At 38.7% G+C, this 20,953-nt stretch overlaps 1 protein-coding gene across 1 annotated transcript in view; it reads right to left on the minus strand.

The window, feature by feature from the left end:
• Window positions 1–20,197, minus strand: part of WDR64 (WD repeat domain 64) — a 68,797-nt gene extending 48,600 nt beyond the window's left edge. The window contains 5 exon segments of the mRNA XM_059827864.1: window positions 6,957–7,036; window positions 7,547–7,649; window positions 19,199–19,290; window positions 19,293–19,329; window positions 20,048–20,197. Of these exon segments, the coding sequence (XP_059683847.1) occupies window positions 6,957–7,036; window positions 7,547–7,649; window positions 19,199–19,290; window positions 19,293–19,329; window positions 20,048–20,197 (462 nt within the window).
• Between the last annotated feature and the right edge of the window lie 756 nt (window positions 20,198–20,953).

Genomic DNA, 20,953 nt, shown 5'->3' on the forward strand with positions numbered 1-20,953 from the left:
GCCGTTCAATTTTTTCTCCCCAAAATGTAGTGGACCTTCCTAAACGAGAGCAGGATTGAAATGGAATGTGCTCTATTCCATTTCCATTTTGGTAAGTTTTAGAAATCTTATTTCAGCAATCTTATTTCACAGTTTTTTGTCTAGGCTTTTATATTTATCTTACTTCTGTATTAAGTTCAAGTATTGAAATAGAGGGTGGTTTTTGTTATGTCTGCAATGGCACAATTACCTATTATTTTAAAATAATTCAGAACATCTATAAAATAACACTGACTGAAACATCTTACTTTCATTTCTAGATTAAAGTGACAAAGAAACATTTGACACAGACTTAAACAACACTTTTTTGGTGGTTCTTCAAGTAAGCTATAACTACCTGTAACCTCTAAAAAACAGTTCCAGTGGAAGTACTTGATAAAAACATAAAACAGGGACCTATGTTGCTAAAGGTACAGTGCACATCCAAAAGTGAGTTAAGAAGCAAAAAGCACAAGAGTAAACCCATGCTGAACTCAAGGCAGCTGCTGATGCTTCTACTTTTATTTCTATTTTTGTACACAAAATTGATTTTGCTGTTAGTGTAAAGGGTCCAAAATCCTGACAGAGTGATGTCAACACTCTATTGCAGGAGAAAGCTTCTTTCCTTCCTAATGGCCTGTGAGCAAGTGGTAATACATTTATAAAAATTTCTTGTGCTGCTTTCTACAGTAAACACATGGAAAATGTCAGTCCTGCAGGGGCCTTATGGATTGCTTGGTAATTCTTACAGAAAACTTTCTTACTTGTGGCTTTTTGGAGTTCTTACAATAGTGTCAGATAACAATGACTAGCTAGTATGAAAAAGCTGGTTTTACATTTGTCATTAAGCTACTATTTTGTAGTGCTGGTTTGTGATGATGCAGTCAAAGCAACAGAGCTGCATCTTGCAAAGGTTTTGCAGGCTATCATATGTAGTGAGATGGTATAGAGGCAAAAGGAAGATCAAAAGCAAGAAGTAAGGAGAATCTTTTCACTTGACTGCTTACAGAGAAAGTTTAAGGGATGTCCCTTTGCTTTCTTTTTTGTGTTGTAGTTGAATTTTAGGCAATAAAACAAACCCTGATGAAAGGACTTAAAAAATTGGTACCAAAAATTTTATTTCATATACTTGCCTAGAAATACAACCAAGAATCTCTGATATTATTTTGAAACAATTAAACAAAACAAATCACATTACAGGACAGTGATCTGAGAAGGCATGACTAGTCCTTATTTACAGATCAAATGCCCCCCTCCCATGAAAAGTTCAATCCCCCATATATCTTTCCAAGTCAGTCAGTATATGCCTTGAAAGGGGACTTATCCCAGTTGAACACCAAGTATTTCTCACCTAGTTGGGAGAAACAACTCAGTTTATCTGTGAGGATAATTTTGGAAGACAGAAGAAAGTCAGATGTCTGATAGCAGTTAAGGAAGAATGAGTGGGAAAGGCTAGAGATTAGCTTGGCAACTCAAGGGAAACGTCTTCATCATACTTAAATATCTTTTAGGCATATTAGCTTAAGGCTATCATTCTGTTTTCCCATACTGATGGTCAAATTCAAATACTTTGAGAACATAGGATAAAGTGAAAATGGCTCTTGTCATTCAGGCATTCTTCTCTCGGGGGCACAATTTACTAATTCTAATAGAGGAATTAAGCAAAATATTAGAACAATGATGTTCACATGTCCAGCAGTGAGCTACAGTTTCCAGACAAGTTTCTTTAAATGTCTCAAAGAGTAAATGTTTTCCTTTAATCTCTCTGCCTCAAGGCCTACTGTCAAAGTCTACTCTCCTGAAGCTTTCTTCTAAAGAAGCTATAGGTCACCTCTTCAACATTCTGGGAAGTCTTGTCTTTTTCTTCTTATCCCATGTCTACCTGCAGGTAAAAATGCACTGGGTATTTACTGGGTGCTGGCACCTGACAATGAGACTTCTAAGTTTTTCTTTCAGCTGAGGTCAGAGCCCTTTCCACAGGATAGAATAACTGAAGAGAGAAAGCTAGATCCTTTCTCACTGATGATAGAAAGAGATGCCAGGGACGCTTTGCCCCTTTGAAAGTCTGATATAACTACTGGAGTCAATGAATTTGTTTTAGATTTTCATATGCGCAGACAAATGAGATTCAGTGTTTCACATCCAGGAAAAATTTAGAAATGTTTAACTTTCCACAATTAAGCAACTAAACTTTACAAAATTTAGTTAGTTTCTTAATTACATTGGAGTCTAAGTTAGTCCATATATTTACACTCTATAGGGCCTTAATAGTCTCTGCTTCCCACCAATCTACAGAATAACTTTGGTTCCAGTTTTATTAGGCAATTCTGGGTATCAGTTTCTCCCTCACTATTCTTTCCATGTAGCTAATGATGCTGAGCCACCAAACAGGGTATGAGCATGGGCTTCAGCTTCCCTCTCTTGTCACAGTATCTGTGACTAGAAAATCAGACTGTCAAACAGGAACTTGGTGGCAGTTAGTCCCTGGGCAAATGAAACAAGGAACACGCACCCATGCATTGCTATGTAAAGGTACCTTAATGCTTAGCATGTTCTTAGGGAAAATTCTTCTCTCATAGGGTTGAAAACTACTACTCCCCTAAAGAATAAGCAGTGAAAGGGAAACAAACGTTGGAACAACATGAGCCTCCTGCTCTGACTGTTTTTACTGCAAATAGGAACAGCTCTATGCTCTAATTCATCAAGGGAAAGGTCTGCTTGCAGTTAAGTAAACATTTAAAAAACAGTCTATCAGACTATCATTAAGATACTATTTCACTGAAAAGGAGAGAAAAACTAACAGAAATTACAACCTAAGAAGCATTAAAACCACTTCTGGTTTGAAGACTAAATAAGAATATGTGTTCATATGATTTTTTTTTTACAAGATCTATACAAAGGCTACATACATCAACTTAAGTCTAATACACATACAAATAAAACTGTACAGTGTATAGATTCAAATTTTCCTTACAGCGTCTGAACTGCAATGAACTGAAAATGAACTGCAATGACTGAAAGGAGAAAGACACAGGTAGAGAAGCAATGGACACCCTAACAGGACAAAAATGTTGGCCAAAGACTTCAACCATAAAAGAATTTCTCTTGTAAGATTCTCCTCTCAATAGAAGATAAATACTTCTAATTACTGACGGGCAGTCTAAGAAAGTATCTGAAAAAATCAGGTTTCAACACATGATGTGCAATTTGTATATGCCAGCAGAAAGCAAGATTTAGTAAAACATACTCCAGATTTATTCTCTTCTTTCCTTTTGCATTATTTATAGGCATAGTCATATTTGATAATATAACAGCAAAAGTAGAAAAAAATATGTTTATTGCACCAGTTTATTAGAAGTTGCCAGTCAGGGAAAGATCCAGCATAGAGAAATTGAAGTTTCCTGGAAAAGGCAGCAAAAGAAATGTTTTCATGTATATAACTGAAAGAGTGTCATCTTAGGACAAATTCCACTAAATTTATCTTTAATAATTCCAGTGAAATTACTTAAATTACACCAAAGATCAGTGGATATAAAGACCTGGAAAGACCACTGTAATAACTGAGTTTGGCTTCCTGCACAGCATGGTCCAGAGAATATCCACTGAGAAGGGTAGAGCCTAACAGAGACAGAGAGATTGTCCAAGTTAGCTAGCACTGCCTAGCACACAGTTCTTGTTCAGAGACCTCAGCCTGTGGAATAAACAGGCTGTGTAAACAGCAGAGCATGGTGCTCTATCATTAAGATCCAAAATGAAAGTTCTTGACCAAAACAGGCTCCTAGTATGTCTTGAGACTACTCAGAAACTAATAGTATGAAAGTCCTGAAGAAAGCAATGCACAAATTAATAGATTAATTTGATACACTGAGAAGTGGCTATTAGAAGAGAACAATCTGCCAGAGACTATAAGCAAAAAGTTCCAGCTTTAGAGCAAAAGCTATAAGAATTTCTTGTCTTAGCACTGCAGCATTTGACAGACAAACCAGGCAGCTGCACCAGATCAACATTTTCATTATTTCCTTGTCCATCCTGTTACACAAGGGCTCTATCTTCATTCCCTCATTTCCAATACAGTTTCTGTTTCAGCTTGTCTGGCTCATCCACTGGGTCCATGTATGCTTTTCTATGCTATATTTAAAAGTAATTTCATTTCCATTTTTCAAGAGAAGTGACTTGTTCACTACCAGTATTCCTATCTTCATTCAATGATGATGCTATGCTGGCTACTATTTTTGGGACCTGTCAGCAGGACAATTCTCAATCCATTTTACATGCACTCTAGTGTTTTTTTCAGTCATCATATTTTAAAACAGAAAGTCATATGTTACTAAGTCGAATATTATCCAGAGTTTTAAGTGTATTATATTTATGCCTCTGTTCTTTTCATTCAGTCACATAATCTCATCAAGAAATGACATCAGGTTTTCTTGAAGTGACCTGTTCTCCATAACATCCCTGGAACAAATTAGTAAATTATCTGTACTCATAGTTCATGTTCCATTTATATCATTATGATGCTGGGAAAGTTCTGATGGCTGCAATCCTCTGGATTTTATTCTTAGAACTGCTGTGGGATTTATTATCGCAGCAACCAGGGTTAACAGAAGTCTCCAGCCATGTTTTAGAAAGTAATTAGATTCACTAGCAATTTATGTAGTAGATGATGGAAGCCTGTCACTGGTGAAACAGGAGATGATTTTGAAAACTATCCTTAAATATAGAGACTAAATTAAGCATTCTTAATGTCATCTAACTTGACTGACACTAATTATTTGTTGATAAAAAAATGGTTTAATTCTTGTTTAACTGAAGTTTAATAGATCGACAAGCTGTGTGATGGTTTGCAACCTCTTTATTGTTCCTATTCTTATTTGTAAATTAGGGGTTTTTTTAAAGTTTTTAACTGTTCTCAGTTTCTACCCAGTATCAAATAAAAACTTGTCTAGATTGTCAACTGACTCCAAGGATATAACACAACCATTAAGGAAATTGTCAAGTTATATTTGCTTTCCAAAGAGCAAAGAGAATAACACTAAGCTGATCTTGGGGAAAGCTTGGTTGCACTGGACATGAATTTATGCCAGGCTGAATGAATAGAATATGGCCCTGTCTCTTCCCCCACATATATGTTTCTTACTAGTCAAATGCCCCAGAAGTGGCACAACTAAATTCTGTATTATATTAGATTTACTAATTATATCAGACCAAATATTATTTGTTCATGCACATGGAACACACTGACTTCTGTGGAATATATTTGTTTCCAAGAACACCATATGTTTAATAATCTGTGCTTTAAAAATGCAACAATCATACAAAAATAAGCCTCTCTGTCTATTTGTCAATGCACTGTTCATGAACTCATATTTTGGCCCCTCCACCCAGAGCACAAGTCCCACCAAAGAGCATCTTCAGGGCAAACATCTCCATATTCCCTTACCAATATGCTGCAAAGCCTAACTAGACAAAACAATTCACTAAGTGAGATTTTAAGGCCAGATCTCTTGAAATCCTTGGTCTTTGAGAGAAGAAGGATGTAAAAGGTGCCAACTCTATATTCGCCTTTGTGATGTGAACTGATATTCTAGCAACAGGACTCAAATGACTGCAACGCTAAAGAACTAAAGTTTTCTCTTCCCTTGCATCAAGATGTATCAGAGCAATTCTAATGAAGTAAAAATTCATTTGCTCGGATCAGCTGATATCAGAGATCATATCATGAGTAAACAACTGCTGTTGCAATGCCTTATTGATTTTCAGAATGTACAGTTTTTTAAGTGAGATCTGCATCTCTAGTTCACTGCATTAAGCAGCTGGGTGTAAAATCATTTACGCTGCAGTCACTGATGTCAGAGTGACATCAGTCCAGTCTATGAGGAGGCAGCAACTCAACTTGAAAACAGCATGGGGAGGTGGGGGGTGTGGAAGAGAGCTATTTTTAACATTATACTTTGTGAAGTTATTTTTTGTGGGTAGGCAAGAGGGATCATGCTCTGGAGGACAGGGAACAAGGCTTTCAAGTAAATTATTTCAGTATTTACCAACACTACAGTATTGCTTTTTTGTTTAATTATCCACAGGAGTCCTTTCTTGCTTTACATGCTCCTGTCATAAGCTTTATGCACTAATTAGCTGAAACCCCTAGAAAGCATTAGTGCTGCTTTAAAGCTTTACTGCATTGTCTGAAACATTTTTTAATAAACTGGTTGTATTAAAATTGTACAAATGTAAAGTGCCAATGAGCATAGATGTGTGATGTACTTCATAGCATCTAGAAGTGCATACATCTAAATAGTAATATAATCATCTGGGAGACTCATTTTCAAATTCTACTTTAACAGCTTCTTGAGCCTGAAGTTCTACTTAAAATGGTGCAGATCTCCTTATACTTTGCTGATAAGGGGAGTAACTCTGAAGCAGTGTCATGCAGACTGTCAGAAAATTCAAGACTTTCAAGCTTCTAGATGTTGTTGTATTGAATAACTCTTCTTTGGAAACAACTGATAAATGTTTCTGTCCATTCTAGATATTCTCAGTAGCTGTAGAAAATCGTTAATTCTCTGGCTTCCACTGTATATGCAAAAGTTAATTCCAATAGCGTATTTTTTATTAAGGGAAGCTTTTTCTAAAAAGAAATGCAGATTATTTTCTATTAAACTAACTTCTGTTAAGAATGTATTTTATTAGCCATCTCTATTTTCTACAAACTTCTGTGGACTGTTCAGAAGGTTTATAATTGAAAATAACAATGTATATTTCCTACTGTACATAAAAATATAGAAGAAGTCAACTTTAATAAAAAAACACAGCTAGCTCTTTTTTATGGGTAAGTTTGCATGCTAGATCACAGTTCACTTGGTTCCCATATATACTGCCTAATGGAATAATAAAAAAGTTTGTTTGAGTCAGAATTATCTGGTTGTTAAAATAATTAGCACTCCTTTCTGAGAGGACGTTACTGTGAAATCCAGATGGGGCACCTTCACTATACCCTTAATCACATGTTGTCTCTTGACAACTGTCAATGACAAAATATTACTCTTCATCTTACAAACACAGAAAATCTAAGCAAATAGAACCATAATATCAAGAATATTTTCTCTTCCTGTAATGCATATTTGTACCAACTCCAAGGCAGTAGTGCATTAGATCATAGATTTTCCTATACTTGATTTAAATAATCATGTTGCATTTTTAAATATCATTAATGCATTATGGATGTGCTAGTTCTTTCTACATCATTTTAAAAATACAGAAAGGCAAAGAATAACTGCAAAAATAAATAGTCTGAGTCAGACAAATTCATAATTTCAAAATAATTTACAAAAATGGAGAACTGGGCAAGGCAGTAGTGAGGTGTTCAGACACAGTGAGTTTAGTAAAAAAAACATATATTCTGGAACACGTAAGAAGAAGCATGCATAATAAGCAAAGACAGACATGAGATCTTATTACTGTACTTTCAATAAAGTGTGCAACACATGGCATAAAAAAAAAATAGTTTTGGATACAAAATGAAGTATGTCACCTGCATGAGTAATCTGCTGTTTTTCAGATACAAGGAAAACCATGTTTTCTTCTTTCATCTCGGAAGACGTGGCATCACTTTCTCCTATGAAATAGCCTAAAATCTAAACAAAATAAAATAGAACAAACCAAGCAATTTATAACACATCAACTTCTGGAAAATATGTTTATACATATAAAGTCAAATATTTATCTGACATTTTTATCATTTAATATTCTTTGAATAAGTTTCCTAGTGTTATTTGCCTTAACCATTAGTTGTCAATATGACTTTAGATTGCTGAGATCTACTACTCAGGCACAGTCTTTCTTCAGTGTTTGAGAAGAAGCCAGCATACACAGGGCTTCTAGGAATAAAAACCATCTAATTGATAAAGCTGTTTGTACAGCTTTGCCTTATAACGATTTTTTGTAAAAAGTCATCTTCAATTTCCTTTTTCCAGTTTTACCTACTTGTACTTCCTCAGCTAAACCTCAGCTAGAAGAAAAAAAAGCAAAAGGCAGACAAAACAGATTTCTCTATATTTATAAACTGAGAGATTCAAAGTAGTGTAGTGTTTAGCCTACATAAAAGAAGAGCTTTTCTATAAAGATATGTAGATTCCCATTTGCCTGAAAAAAATTTGTTATAAAGTCAATTTTAAAAATTCTTTTTCAGACATCTCCCTAAACCTGGCAATGTTCCATTTGTACTGATCATGATGGAGATCCCCAGACAGGATATTCAAGTAAGTAGCTCATTTCTGCTCCAGGTTGTGACAGTACTTCAGCTGAAATACTCTCCAAACCTCAAGCTCTGTACCCAAGAGTAGGTTAGTCATTTCCCCAGGAAATGAGTTCAGCCCCACTCAGCTGTACAGATATTTTTTAATCTCCTTCCTCATATTATGGACATTACATATACTCACTTTCTTTCATGAATTCTAAAAGCAATGCCTCTTTGGATGAAAGACAAAACTTTGCACTTTTTTCTAGTTCAACATTTTCCATGGTATACAACAGAACTCTCATTTTTCTACTTTGAGAGATTCAGATGTACATCTTCCAAAGAAAATACTCTAACACAACATTACTCTTCATCTTTCACTTCACAGCTCCCTCCTTACCATGCACACAATTATTATCTATCACACATCATCAGTTAATACATCGCTTGTCTATTATAGCTCTTTACATGCCTCTTTCTAGTTTCTTGTACTATCACCTTGTCTTTCCATCCTGTATCCAAACAGGATACAGGTTTTAGTATCCTAAATTCCAGGTGTACGCTCCTTCTGCAAAGTCATAATAACATAATCTTCATGGTATCCAGCATGAATCAAGAAGTGATACTACTAGTAATGCAGACATATGGACTGTTTTTCATGTGATAGCATTTTCATAGTTGTTTCTCACTGTTTTAAGCTCCATCTGAATCCCCAAATTCTTTAGTATTAAACAGAAGGATTCTGAAAAACTGGCGTGGCTAGAACATTATAACGGAGTGTTTCCCCCCAGCATTGAGGATGTACTCTTTCCACTATCATCAGTTAATATCCTTGTAGCACATTTCCACCTATAATACGTATAAAGACAGTGTTACAGAATTACAGAATCACAAAGTCATAAAGTTGAAAAGGACCTCTTGAGATAATTTAGTCCAACCCCTCTTTCAAAGGGGGTCAGCTACACCAAGTTGCCCAGGACCCTCACAGAACCACAGAATCACAGAATTATTAAGGTTGGAAAAGAGCTGTAAGATCATCAAGTCTAACCATCAGGCAACACCACCATGACCATTAAACCATGTCCCACAATGCCTCGTCCACATGTTCCTTGAACACTTCCAGTGATGGTGACTCCAACACCTCCCTGGGCAGCCTATTCCAATGCTTCACCACTCTCTCAGTAAAGAAATTTTTCCTAATATCCAGGCTGAACCTCCCCTGGCACAACTTGAGGCCATTTCCTCTTGTCCTGTCGCTAGTCACTTGGGAGAAGAGACCAAGACCCACCTCTCTACAAACCCCTTTCAGGTAACTGTAGAGAGCAATGAGGTCTCCCCTCAGCCTCCTCTTCTCCAGACTGAACAACCCCAGTTCCCTCAGCCGCTCCTCATAAGACTTGTGCTCCAGACCCCTCACCAGCTTCGTCACCCTTCTCTGGACGCGCTCCAGCACCTCAATGTCCTTCTTGTAGTGAGGGGCCCAAAACTGAACACAGTATTTGAGGTGCGGCCTCACCAGAGCCGAGTACAGGGGCACCATCACCTCCCTACTCCTGCTGGCCACACTATTTCTGATACAGGCCAGGATGCCCTTGGCCTTCTTGGCCACCTGGGCACACTGCTGGCTCATATTCAGCTGGCTGTCAATCAACACCCCCAGGTCCTTTTCTGCAGGGCAGCTTTCCAGCCACTCGTCCCCAAGCCTGTAGCGTTGCCTGGGGTTGTTGTGACCCAAGTGCAGGACCCGGCACTTGGCCTTGTTGAACCTCATACAATTGGCCTCTGCCCATCAATCCAGCCTGTCCAGATCCCTCTGCAGAGCCTTCCTACCCTCCAGCAGATCAACACTCCCACCCAACTTGGTGTCGTCTGCAAACTTGCTGAGGGAGCACTCAATCCCCTGATCTATATCATCGATAAAGATATTAAACAAGACCGGCCCCAAAACTGAGCCCTGGGGGACTCCGCTTGTGACTGGCCGCCAACTGGATTTGACTCCATTCACCGCTACTCTCTGGGCTCGGCCATCCAGCCAGTTTTTTACCCAGTGAAGAGTGTACCTGTCTGAGCCACGAGTCGCCAGCTTCTCCAGGAGAATACTAGGGGAGACAGTGTCGAAGCCTTAATAAAGTCCAGGTAAACAACATCGACAGCCTTTCGATGTCAACATGTCCAGTTGGGTTTTGAATATATCTAAGGATGGAGACTCCACAAACTCTTTGGGCAACCGGTCCAGTGTTTGATCACCCTCAAGGTGAAAAAGTGTTTTCTTGTGTTCAAATGGAATTTCATGTGTTTCAATTCGTGCCCATTGCCTCTTGTCCTCAGTGGGCACTATGGAGAAGAGTCTGTCTCTCTCTTCTTTATTCCCCACTTCCCCCCCCATTAGGTATTTACACACAATGCCAAGAGCCTTCTCCAGACTAAACAGTCTCAGCTTTCTCAACCTTTCCTCATATGAGAGCTGCTCCAGCCCCTTAATCATCTTCATAGCCTTTCACTGGACTCACTCCAGTAGCTCCATATCTCTCTTGTACTGGGGAGCCCAGACCTGGACACTGTACTCCAGGTGTGGTCTCAAGTCCAGAATAGAGAGGAAGGATCACCGCATTTGACCTGCTGGCAATTGTTTTCCTAAACCAGCCTAGGATGCTGTTGGCCTTCTTCTCTACAAGGGCACATTGCTGGCTCATGTTCAAAGGACCAAAGGTCTTTTGTGCAGAGCTGCTTCTCAACTGGTCTGTCATCAGTGTATACTGGTGCATGGGATTATTCCTCCCCAGGTGCAGGACTTTGCACTTCCCTTGTTGAACCTCATAAGGTTCCTGTCAGCCCATTTCTCCAGCCTGTTGAGGTCCCTCTGAATGGCAGCAGCACAGCCCTCTGTTGTGTCAGCCACTTGTCCCAGTTTTGTATTTGCAAATTTCCTGAGGGTGCACTCTCTCCCATTGTTCAGGTCATTAATGAAGATGTTAAATGGTATTGGGTCCAGTATTGACCCCTGGCATACACCACTAGTGACTTGCTTCCAGCTGGGTTTTGTATCACTTAGGGGTTCAGCCAGTATTCTTTCCACCTCACTGCCCACTTATTTAACCCATGCTTTGTCAGCATGTCTGCGAGTATGTTATGGGAGACAACATAAAAATCAATACTAAAGTCGAGGTAAAAAACATCCACTACAGTCCCCTTACCCACCAAGCTAGTCACCTCATTGTAGAATCCTATCAGATTGGCTAAGTGTGATTTCTATGATGGCCCCTTTCTAAATCCATGCTGACTACTCCTGATCACCTTCTTGTCCTACATGTGTTTGGAAATGGTTTCCAGAATTACTTGCTCCATCACCTTCACCAAGAATCGCAGCGAGACTAGTTGTCTTATACTTCCATGGATCCTTTCTCTTGCCCTTACTGAAGATAGAAGTGACATTTTACTTTCTTAAGTGTGTATGTTCCCATTTTCCAGGCAGTGGAGAACAGGCCGTCCACCTTTCTGGAGACTAAGATTTTGGTGGGAGGATCTTTTCTTTAATGATAGACTGACCTGGTATCAGATCACTCCTGAGTCCTGACAGGATGCTGAATGCAGTGGTTGGGCTAGGCCAGTAGCTGCCCTAAAGCTAACAGAGGTGGAAGTTCTTAGTGAGACACCCAGGTGTGTCCTGTCATGCTTCCTACAGACATGAGGTGGTGCTACACCTGATCTTTTCCTTCTGCCTAGCAGGCAGAACACTGCTCAAAGAAAGGGCATCTTAGAAATCCCTTACAGCTGCATAAATGGCTTGTGCTGACTCTAACATGGAGACGGGGGATCCCAACAAACCCCACCCCATAATGTCTACCAGAGGTTGAAATAGAGCATAAAAGATGAAGTAAAATGCAATTTACACATCTTTCAGATGTTTGCCACTGGAAAAATAGAGCTTTCAAAGTGCAAACTGCATTTGGGAAAGAGATGCAGAGGTCAGTTTTCAAGTCATTGATAAATGACAGCTTTAGACTGTCCAGGATAGGTCTTTCAAATTTTGAAGCCAGTAACTGAGTAAGGGTAGATCCTAATTTAACTAAAGAGAAGATTTAAAATTAGTTTAATGTTTTTTAAATAAAAAAGTGTCCTTTGAGTATGAGTATATTGTTGTGGAGGCTGCTGGAAACTTAGGAAACCCTTCAACATGGTTACTTGAAAAAAAGAAACATCAGGAAGATAAAGAAATGGGAACACTCACACAAGGCCATGATCTTTTAGGTCATAGAAGTATATTTGGAAGATTTTGTCAAGCTAAAGAGAAGTCAGATATGGAGTGGTAAATTTGAAAAAATTAGATCTGTGAGAGTAGGAAGAAAGGAACAAAGGGCCAGGGATAGAATTCTGGGAAAGGGGGGCAGGGAAGAGACAGAGATGATAAAAGAGAAATATCAAAGGAACAAAGTGATGTGTATCCCTCTTCCTTGACTTTCAAGACTGAGGGCATGGTCAGCAGTGCCAAAAGCAGCAGGGGAACTCAGAAGAACAGGGGTGAAATACAGTCCTTTTAGAAAAAAATCATTAGAAAACTGGAGCACAGACAGCAGAAACCATGATGGGTATTTAGGATGTTAGAGAAAGTAACTGTTATCGATGATACATTTGAAAAATTAAGTGATAAAAAGGAGCTGAAGCAAGATCAAGGCTACTTAGATTGTCCACAGGGAGTCATTAATAATATACCCAAGTTGCAGTTTATAAATTGATTTGTCTCATATAACTAGTAAGTTAATGAACACAATAAGAATGAATGTATCAGGTAAGGGAGGCCTATCTGTGTCTTTCACCATCTCTCTCAAACAACAGCTAGTCTCAACTAGAATATCCGGAATACTTTCCAGTCTTAAAAGGCCAATTACCATTTCAAAAGAATTTTCAAGCATGTAAAGGAGCAGATTTCCTTTTTTTTTTTTTCTGAAAAAGTAAACTTTCACTGAAAAGTAATGAAAAGGCTAAGGAGGATGAGAAAAGCAAGTGGGATGTAGGCTGGTCAAGTGTTAAATAGAGTCAACTTAAAAATAAATTAAAAAAAAAATAAAAAGAGGAAGAGCTACAGATATGGGTGGAAGAAAAACAAGGCCTGTGATCCTCACCAGTAAGTAAATTTGTACATCTGTGAATGTCAAGAGGTGAAAAAGAGATGAGGAGACTTTAGAGCTGTAGTGCAGCTACACTTAGAAGCCTGTGGCATAGGCAGAAGAACAAAGAACACTGGCTTCATTCCTGACATTAGTGACCTTCCAGGATTACCTGGAGCATTTTGAAACTGTAGAGTTTGTCAGAGAAAAAAAATTTTAAAAGACCACCATCATATAATATGTAGAATACAAACGAATCCCATTTTATTTTATTAGAACCCACTCTAATAAGCCTGGAAATATCTGATTTGATCCAATCATTACAGATAGGTTGTTGCTACAATTACAGTAGATCAAAAGCTGATGCTGAAGTTATGGTTGATGTAAATTGAGCTTAGACAACAATCAGATGATCAATGCAATGGTTATTCTGTTTCAGTGTAAGCTAAATCTTGAGAATTGCAGGAGTCAGCAGTTTTCTTAATTCAGTTTTCACCTCTTTCTCTATACCCAGCCTACCTGTAAAACAAATCTTTTACTTTTGTTCTGAAAGAAGCTTAATGTTCCATAGTGTATAGATAGCTTGTAATACATTTCACCACCAGATTTCCCAGGAAACAGAAAAAAACCCAAAAAAGTGAAAAAACTCACTGCAGCTTTTCAATACAGTATTATATTTCAAACTGTGCTGGATAAGGCCGTGCCCAGGTAAGGAAATCAATATCAGACTGAAGCTGATTCAAATAGTCTGGTGTTTGTCTATTTCATAACTGAATTACCACTTCCACCACAGATGAATTTCCAGTTACTTTATGTTAAATATTTTAATATAAGCACATTAACACTTTAATCAGGATTCTTTTGAACAGAGAAATAACAAATATTTCTATTTCCCTCCCTATGGCAGTCAATATAGTCTTACTGATATCCATCTTCTACATGAAATGCATGCTTTTTTCAAGGAAGTTTATACACAGGGCATTTTAAAAGGCTGTCATCAGTCAGCTCACACTTGGTAAAATTTGAGGAAAGCTCATAGAGAGGGTTCTGGGGAATTTTGTCCTGGGCAAATCCCACACAGATTTCATAAGGAAAGTAAAGGGGCTTCACCTCTTTTATTAGACCCTATACTCTGCTTGCTTGTGTAATTAAGTAACCCAAGTAACTAGACTGATTGCATTGGAAACTCAAGTAAAGTTTTGGAGTAAAACATACTCCAGTAAAGAAACAGAGCTTCCTTCAGTTCTCTTATAAACTAATGAGCCTGAACATAATTTGCTACTGTTCCGCTTTCCTAAACAAAGGACTGTCAGTCTGACAGTCACCATGAATTCAGAAGTACTTTTCTCAACTGGTCCCTGCTTCACGTCCATAGAGCATATTTTACTCTATATAATCTAAGATATTATGCCACCTCCCTACAATCCCATACAAAAAGCAGTAAGAAGTTTGAAATGAGGTAAAGAATTTTGAATAGTAGAAGAATTTGACTAATGCTGTAATGACGCAGTACTTCAGCATGTCTCATAGCACCTGGCCATTTCAAGAACTTAGCTTGTACATTATGTACCATCATATCAAAAAATGTCTTTTTCCCCCTGCTATTTTTAGAGAGTTTCAAAGAAATGATGAGCAAAGCCAGGACTTCATGTTTAAGTATCCTCTCATGTTGAAAGGGGAAGTAAGAAAGAAGGGTGACATGAAAGTGGGAGACATGCAAAGATAAAAGATTTCAAATTTACCTTTCACAAATTGAATTTAATAATAGAGGTATTGGATGTGGCCTAAAGTTCTATCTGATAAAGAGGGCTTATAGGCAAATTCACTAGAAGGAAGTTACATGATGTTTGATGTCCTCTGCAGCTGACTATTTCACAGATTTCCCCCAGGCCCTCCTTGAAGAAAATCTTTAATGACTGACATAAGCAAAGTTTGTGAGTAATGTGACATTGTAAGTTAAAACAATGTTAAGAGAGGTATTAACCAGAAATGTTCCCATATAGAAGCTTATTCAATTGAAAGGACCGAATATACTGTTTTTAGGATGGTTTTAGGAAATTACTTGATAGGAATTGTTCATCACATGTGAAGAACGGGTATTGGGTGTCTTCAAGCTTCAAATAATAACATGGTGTTCCAATGTAATGTAAAATGGAAATATGCTAATGAATTTATTCTTCATGCCACTTGTTAATACCTTGTCTTACGGCTTTAAGTCCAGCAAGGGCAGTGGATGTTGTCTACCTTGACTTCAGCAAGGCTTTCGACACCATCTCCCGCATCATCCTCACAGGCAAGCTTAGGAAGTGTGGGTTAGACAGATGGACAGTGGGGTGGATTGAAAACTGGCTGATAGACAGAGCTCTGAGGGTTGTGATTAGTGGCACAGGGTCTAACTGGAGGTCTGTAACAAGTGGTGTTCCCCAGGGGTCGGTACTGGGTCCAGTCCTGATCAATGTATTCATCAGTGACCTGGATGAAGGTATAGATAGCAAGTTTGCTGAGGACACAAAACTGGGAGCAATGGCGGACACACTGGAAGGCTGCGGACACCTGGACAGGCTGGAGAGTTGGGCAGAGAGGAACCTTATGAAATTCAACAAAGGCAAGTGTAGGGTACTGCACCTGGGACGGAATAACCCCATGCATCAGTAAAGGTTAGGGGCTGACCTGCTGGAAAGCAGCTCTGTGGAAACGGACCTGGGAGTCCTGGTGGACAACAGGATGACCATGAGCCAGCAATGTGCCTTTGTGGCCAAGAAGGCCAATGGCATCCTGGGGTGCATCAAGAAGAGTGTGGCAAGCAGGTCGAGGGAGGTTATCCTCCCCCTCTACTCTGCCCTGGTGAGGCGGCATCTGGAGTACTGTGTCCAGTTCTGGGCTCCCCGGTTCAATAACGACAGGTAGCTGCTGGAGAGAGTACAGCAAAGGGCTACAAAGATGATTAAGGGACTGGAACATCTTTCTTGTGAGGAAAGGCTGAGGGACTTGGGTCTTTTTAGTCTGGAGAAGAGAAGACTGAGGGGGGTGGATCTTATTAATGCTCATAAATACTTAAGGGGTGGGTGCCAGGAGGATGGGGCCAGTCTTTTTTCAGTGGTGCCCAGTGACAGGACGAGAGGTAACAGGTGCAAACTTGGTCATAGGAAGTTCCATCTAAACATGAGGAGGAACTGCTTTACTTTGAGGGTGGTAGAGCGCTGGAACAAGCTGCCCAGAGAGGTTGTGGAGTCTCCTTCTGTGGAGATATTCAAAACTCACCTGGACACATTCCTGTGCAACCTGCTCTAGGTGAACCTGCTCTGGCAGGGGAGTTGGACTAGATGATCTCCAGAGGTCCCTTCCAACCCCTATGATTCTGTGATTCTGTGAAGGACTTGCCGTATATGCAATGCCACCTATGCTATCACAGGAAATTTACTGTGTGCTGGAAGTTATTCCCATCTGCACAATTCTGTCTTCAGGTAGAAAACAAACAAACAAAATCTTGTAATAACATATGGTCATGGATGCTTTTGGTACAGATTGGCTCTAACAATATAAAAATCAGTCATTTTTATAGAACAGTTGCTTGAAACACTATCCATGGGAAATACCTTAATAAAAGATACTTTTCTAGAGCAAGTGTTCATAATTTCTCATAACACATGAAAAAAAAAGGGCACCACGTTTAAAAGAAACAAGACAAAGTACTTTTTCACAAAATGTGTAAAACCATGGATGCTATGGAAGTATCCTTTTTAGGTGGGTTCAGAAGTAATTTACAAATGGATAGATTAAAAGTCCATCAAGGGATACTAAACACAGAGTGCAGTTGCAACGCTGGCACAGAAAATCCTTAAGCTATATGCAGCCAGAAGCTAGGAGGGTAAACCAAATCTACAGTTTCATAGTTACCTCATTTTTACAGGAAGATTTGCTATTTACTGCCATTAGAGACAGAAAAATGGATTACATCTCACCCATCTACAGACTCAAATAATACATACAGAATTCTTTGGTTAAAAAACTCTCTACTAAAATGCTGCCATACCTCTAATGTTTCACATTTAAATTAAAGGGCAGATTTGTCCCTGTGAAAAGCAGAAGAGGAAGGAGAAGACGCAGAGGAAAGAGAGAAAAGAGAGTAAAGAAAAGAAAGAGAAGCAGCATTTCTGATGGTTTAGCTAAAGATAGACTTATCCTCAGAGCACAAATTGCATACCGTAGTTATAAGAGATGTTGCGTTTTGTCAAGAAGCCTGAGGCCAATGCGTATCAGTGAAGTAGTTCATGAGAAGACCTGGACATACTCAGGCTCCATGCTCCAGATCCTGCTGCCTTGCCAGGAATGCAGTACATCAAACTTTGTTTGAGGATAAGCAGTTCTGGTAGACAACTCAGTGCTTTTTCACAAAACAAGCAGGAAAAATGTTTTTATTTAGTTAGGTCATGCTTTAACATGTATTCATGTGCATCTGTGTAACAGGCTCAAGGATTTTGGTTCAGAGAGAATGGGCCAACTTCCTCAACTCATGTAAACCAGTGTAGCATAATAAATGTTTAGCAAGAATTTTGATTTGCAAGTTCAGCTGATGTACCAAACAGATAGGGGTAGGAAAGAAAAGTAGTTCACCTACAAATTAAAATGTAACCTACCCAGGCTTTATTGAATCCATTCTAATTAACCTTTCTTATCAGACCTCCAATGGCATGCCTTTGTAAGGACAGATACCTCTCAGAGTTGGAAAGAGTGGAATAAGAAAATCATACATATTTGGTATAAAATATAGTCTTGCTTGTTGAAATTACTGGACTGATTTTGTAACCAGCACAGTATGAGCAAATCTTGCTCTTAAGAATCTGCTAGAATTAGCAACATGGACTCTCCCATGTGCTAAGGTGTTTTGCATGGTATATTTAGAAGTCTGAAATTAGCCAGATACAGTCAGCAGAAAATCCTGTATAGGGAATCTCTTAGCAAAAAGCCTGTAGACACAACGCTGTCATTTGCAAAATAACCACCTGTTTACCCACATGAAAAAGGGGGGAAAGGCAGGGCTCAGCAAAGGTCTTCCATATTTAATCTTTCACTCACATGATGGCCTGAAAGAATTAGTCCTCACTCTAGTGAAATAGTTTAGGTATGCCTCTAGGGATTATTTTCATATTTACAACTTCCACTTACACTGAATAGTGTTCTTCTGATGCTTAAGCTTCACATTCCAGGTTTTTGCACTAGGAGCATAGGATTTTTCTTACTTAACCTAAAATTATAATAACATAGGGCACAGAATAACACAAGCCAGAAAGAGCTAAATTTTACAGTAGTACAAACTCCTTCAGCTCTCAAGGCACGTACCAGAATGGATATCACCACTCAAATTTCACAAGAGAAATTCCAAAGACCGATTTTACCCTCCTATCTTCAAATGCCTTCCCTGGAAACTTGCATTTAATCAACAAATGGACACATGCAAGCTTCTAAATTGTTTTCTATCAAACTAAACATGGACCTTCTTTCTTTCTCAACTTGTTAAAATTAAACATCACTTCTTGAATAGGATAATATAGCAACAAGTAAGGTACTCTAAGCCAGTTCTTCAATTTAGCTTTTGTCTAGATCAACCAAAACAATACATTTCATCTAATTTTCTAGCTTCAAAGGCATATCTGTTTTCCAAATACATTTTTTTAGGAAATGAATGGCAGACAGGATAAATAACAAGATGAAAGTGCCCCATTATGCCATGGAGCTCATGAACAACAGACTCATGAACAACATATAATCAACAGCTTAATACTGTTACCTTTTAAGATTCCAATTAGCTGTTTAGATTTAATAAAGTTTTAGAAATCCTTACCTCACACCATTCTGTCCTTGCATCAAGGTTGTTGCTAATTTTCCTGAAAAAGGCCTTAATATTATGATCCTTGACTTCTGGACCAAAAAGTTCTGTGTTGTTGTATAGAACTTATCATAGTCTATCTCATCTGTATGGGAGGAACAATATCCACAGAGTTAGAAAATGGCAAAGTACAGCTTCCGTCCTTATGCCCCTACCTCCTGTTTTATTTCTCCTTTAACATCAATAGCATGCAAGTTCCAGCTCCTCACACTGTATTCATTAAAGCATTTTGCAAAAAAAGAAGTAAAAAAAGAAAAGTTGAGTCACAACATTCAGTCTTTTCAAAACCACCTGATTTGCAATACATGACAGGAAACAGGTAGATAAAAGAATAGGTGAAAAATTCTCAGCTCTTCTTTCTTCCCTTACTCTTGTACCACAATTCTGGTTTGTTGATCTGAACCTGAACTGTGTCCTGGGATAAAGTTTATCCTTTCATGCAACAATAGTATTCAGAAAAGCAAAACTTCACCCTGATTATTTACAGTTAAGCAACTGGATTTACATAATTAATTGTGCTCGTGCCTTTACAGATCACTAGAAACATTGCATCGTGCTAAGAAGTTGTATATGTGGCAACTCCACAAATTATATTTTGTGAGCAATCACCATAGCATTATAATTTGACCAGAAGTCCTAACAGGAGGCGAAAAGCACTCTCATACCACAATCTGCCTACTTCCTATAAAAATCAGGAAGTCACAGTTTGAACATTAATTTGAAGTCTTTCTTATAGTCTTGTCTCTATGACACCTCCTCTCCAAATGAAAATTACACTTTTCCATCAGAAAGAGTATCTCTTCCATCATCTTCAGTATACAAGCCTAATCTCTCCTTTGTCTTCTGGGTTACCGTTTTTTCATCTAGTTTCTGGAACTGCTTCAAAGCATTCTTGAAATCTGGAACTTTCAGAGCAGAGCAACTCTTCTTATCACGATCCTTCTTTTCAGACATCCTTTATTAACAGAGGACAAGGTAAGAGGGAGAGCTCTTTTTACAGCCTGGTCCAAGCCTTGTTTTGCCCCTTAAATCTTAAACTCCCACATGAGTTCATATAAGATGCAGCTGCATGACAGGTATACCAAGCACTACATAATAAAAAAAAGGTGACTCTGGCTTAGCATCTCAAGCTGGCAAACATACCAGTGAACTGTTGATGTCACAACCCCCCATTACATCACAGAATCCTACTCACTGAGTGGCCCTAGGTCACGAGCCAGGATCACTAATAACCTGGCATGTGCGATTATTTCTTGGTATCTTGCGCAATTGGTGGTTGAACAGGCATGAACTTTCTCATTTCCAGAGCCAGACAAGAATTTTGTTAGGGTTCAATTCCGCTACAGCTGGCACCGCTTTAGCAATATGAGATCACATTCTTCCGAAAGGATACACCTTTGACACTAGCTGTTGCAAGTCTTTCAGACTTTTGTACTGGGTGAAGAGGAAGGAAGATTATACCAGTTATCTCCGAGTTTCATATTGTCCTCTTACCCTTTGGATTATTTTCAAGTTTTCCGCCAAAGGCTGCACACCTACTAACACAATTAGGAACAGCTGCAATTGTGGATTTGTCTGGATCCACACATCATTTGGTGAAGAATGACAGAGCCAGTTCTCCATTTATATTTGCTCTGTGACGAGAACTGAGACCAGCCTGATGATATTCTAGCATGTGCTACTGCTGCAAGGCTCAGCCAGGGATCTCAA

The sequence above is a fragment of the Gavia stellata genome, chromosome 2, assembly GCF_030936135.1.
Source record: "Gavia stellata isolate bGavSte3 chromosome 2, bGavSte3.hap2, whole genome shotgun sequence".
Taxonomy (NCBI): domain Eukaryota; kingdom Metazoa; phylum Chordata; class Aves; order Gaviiformes; family Gaviidae; genus Gavia; species Gavia stellata.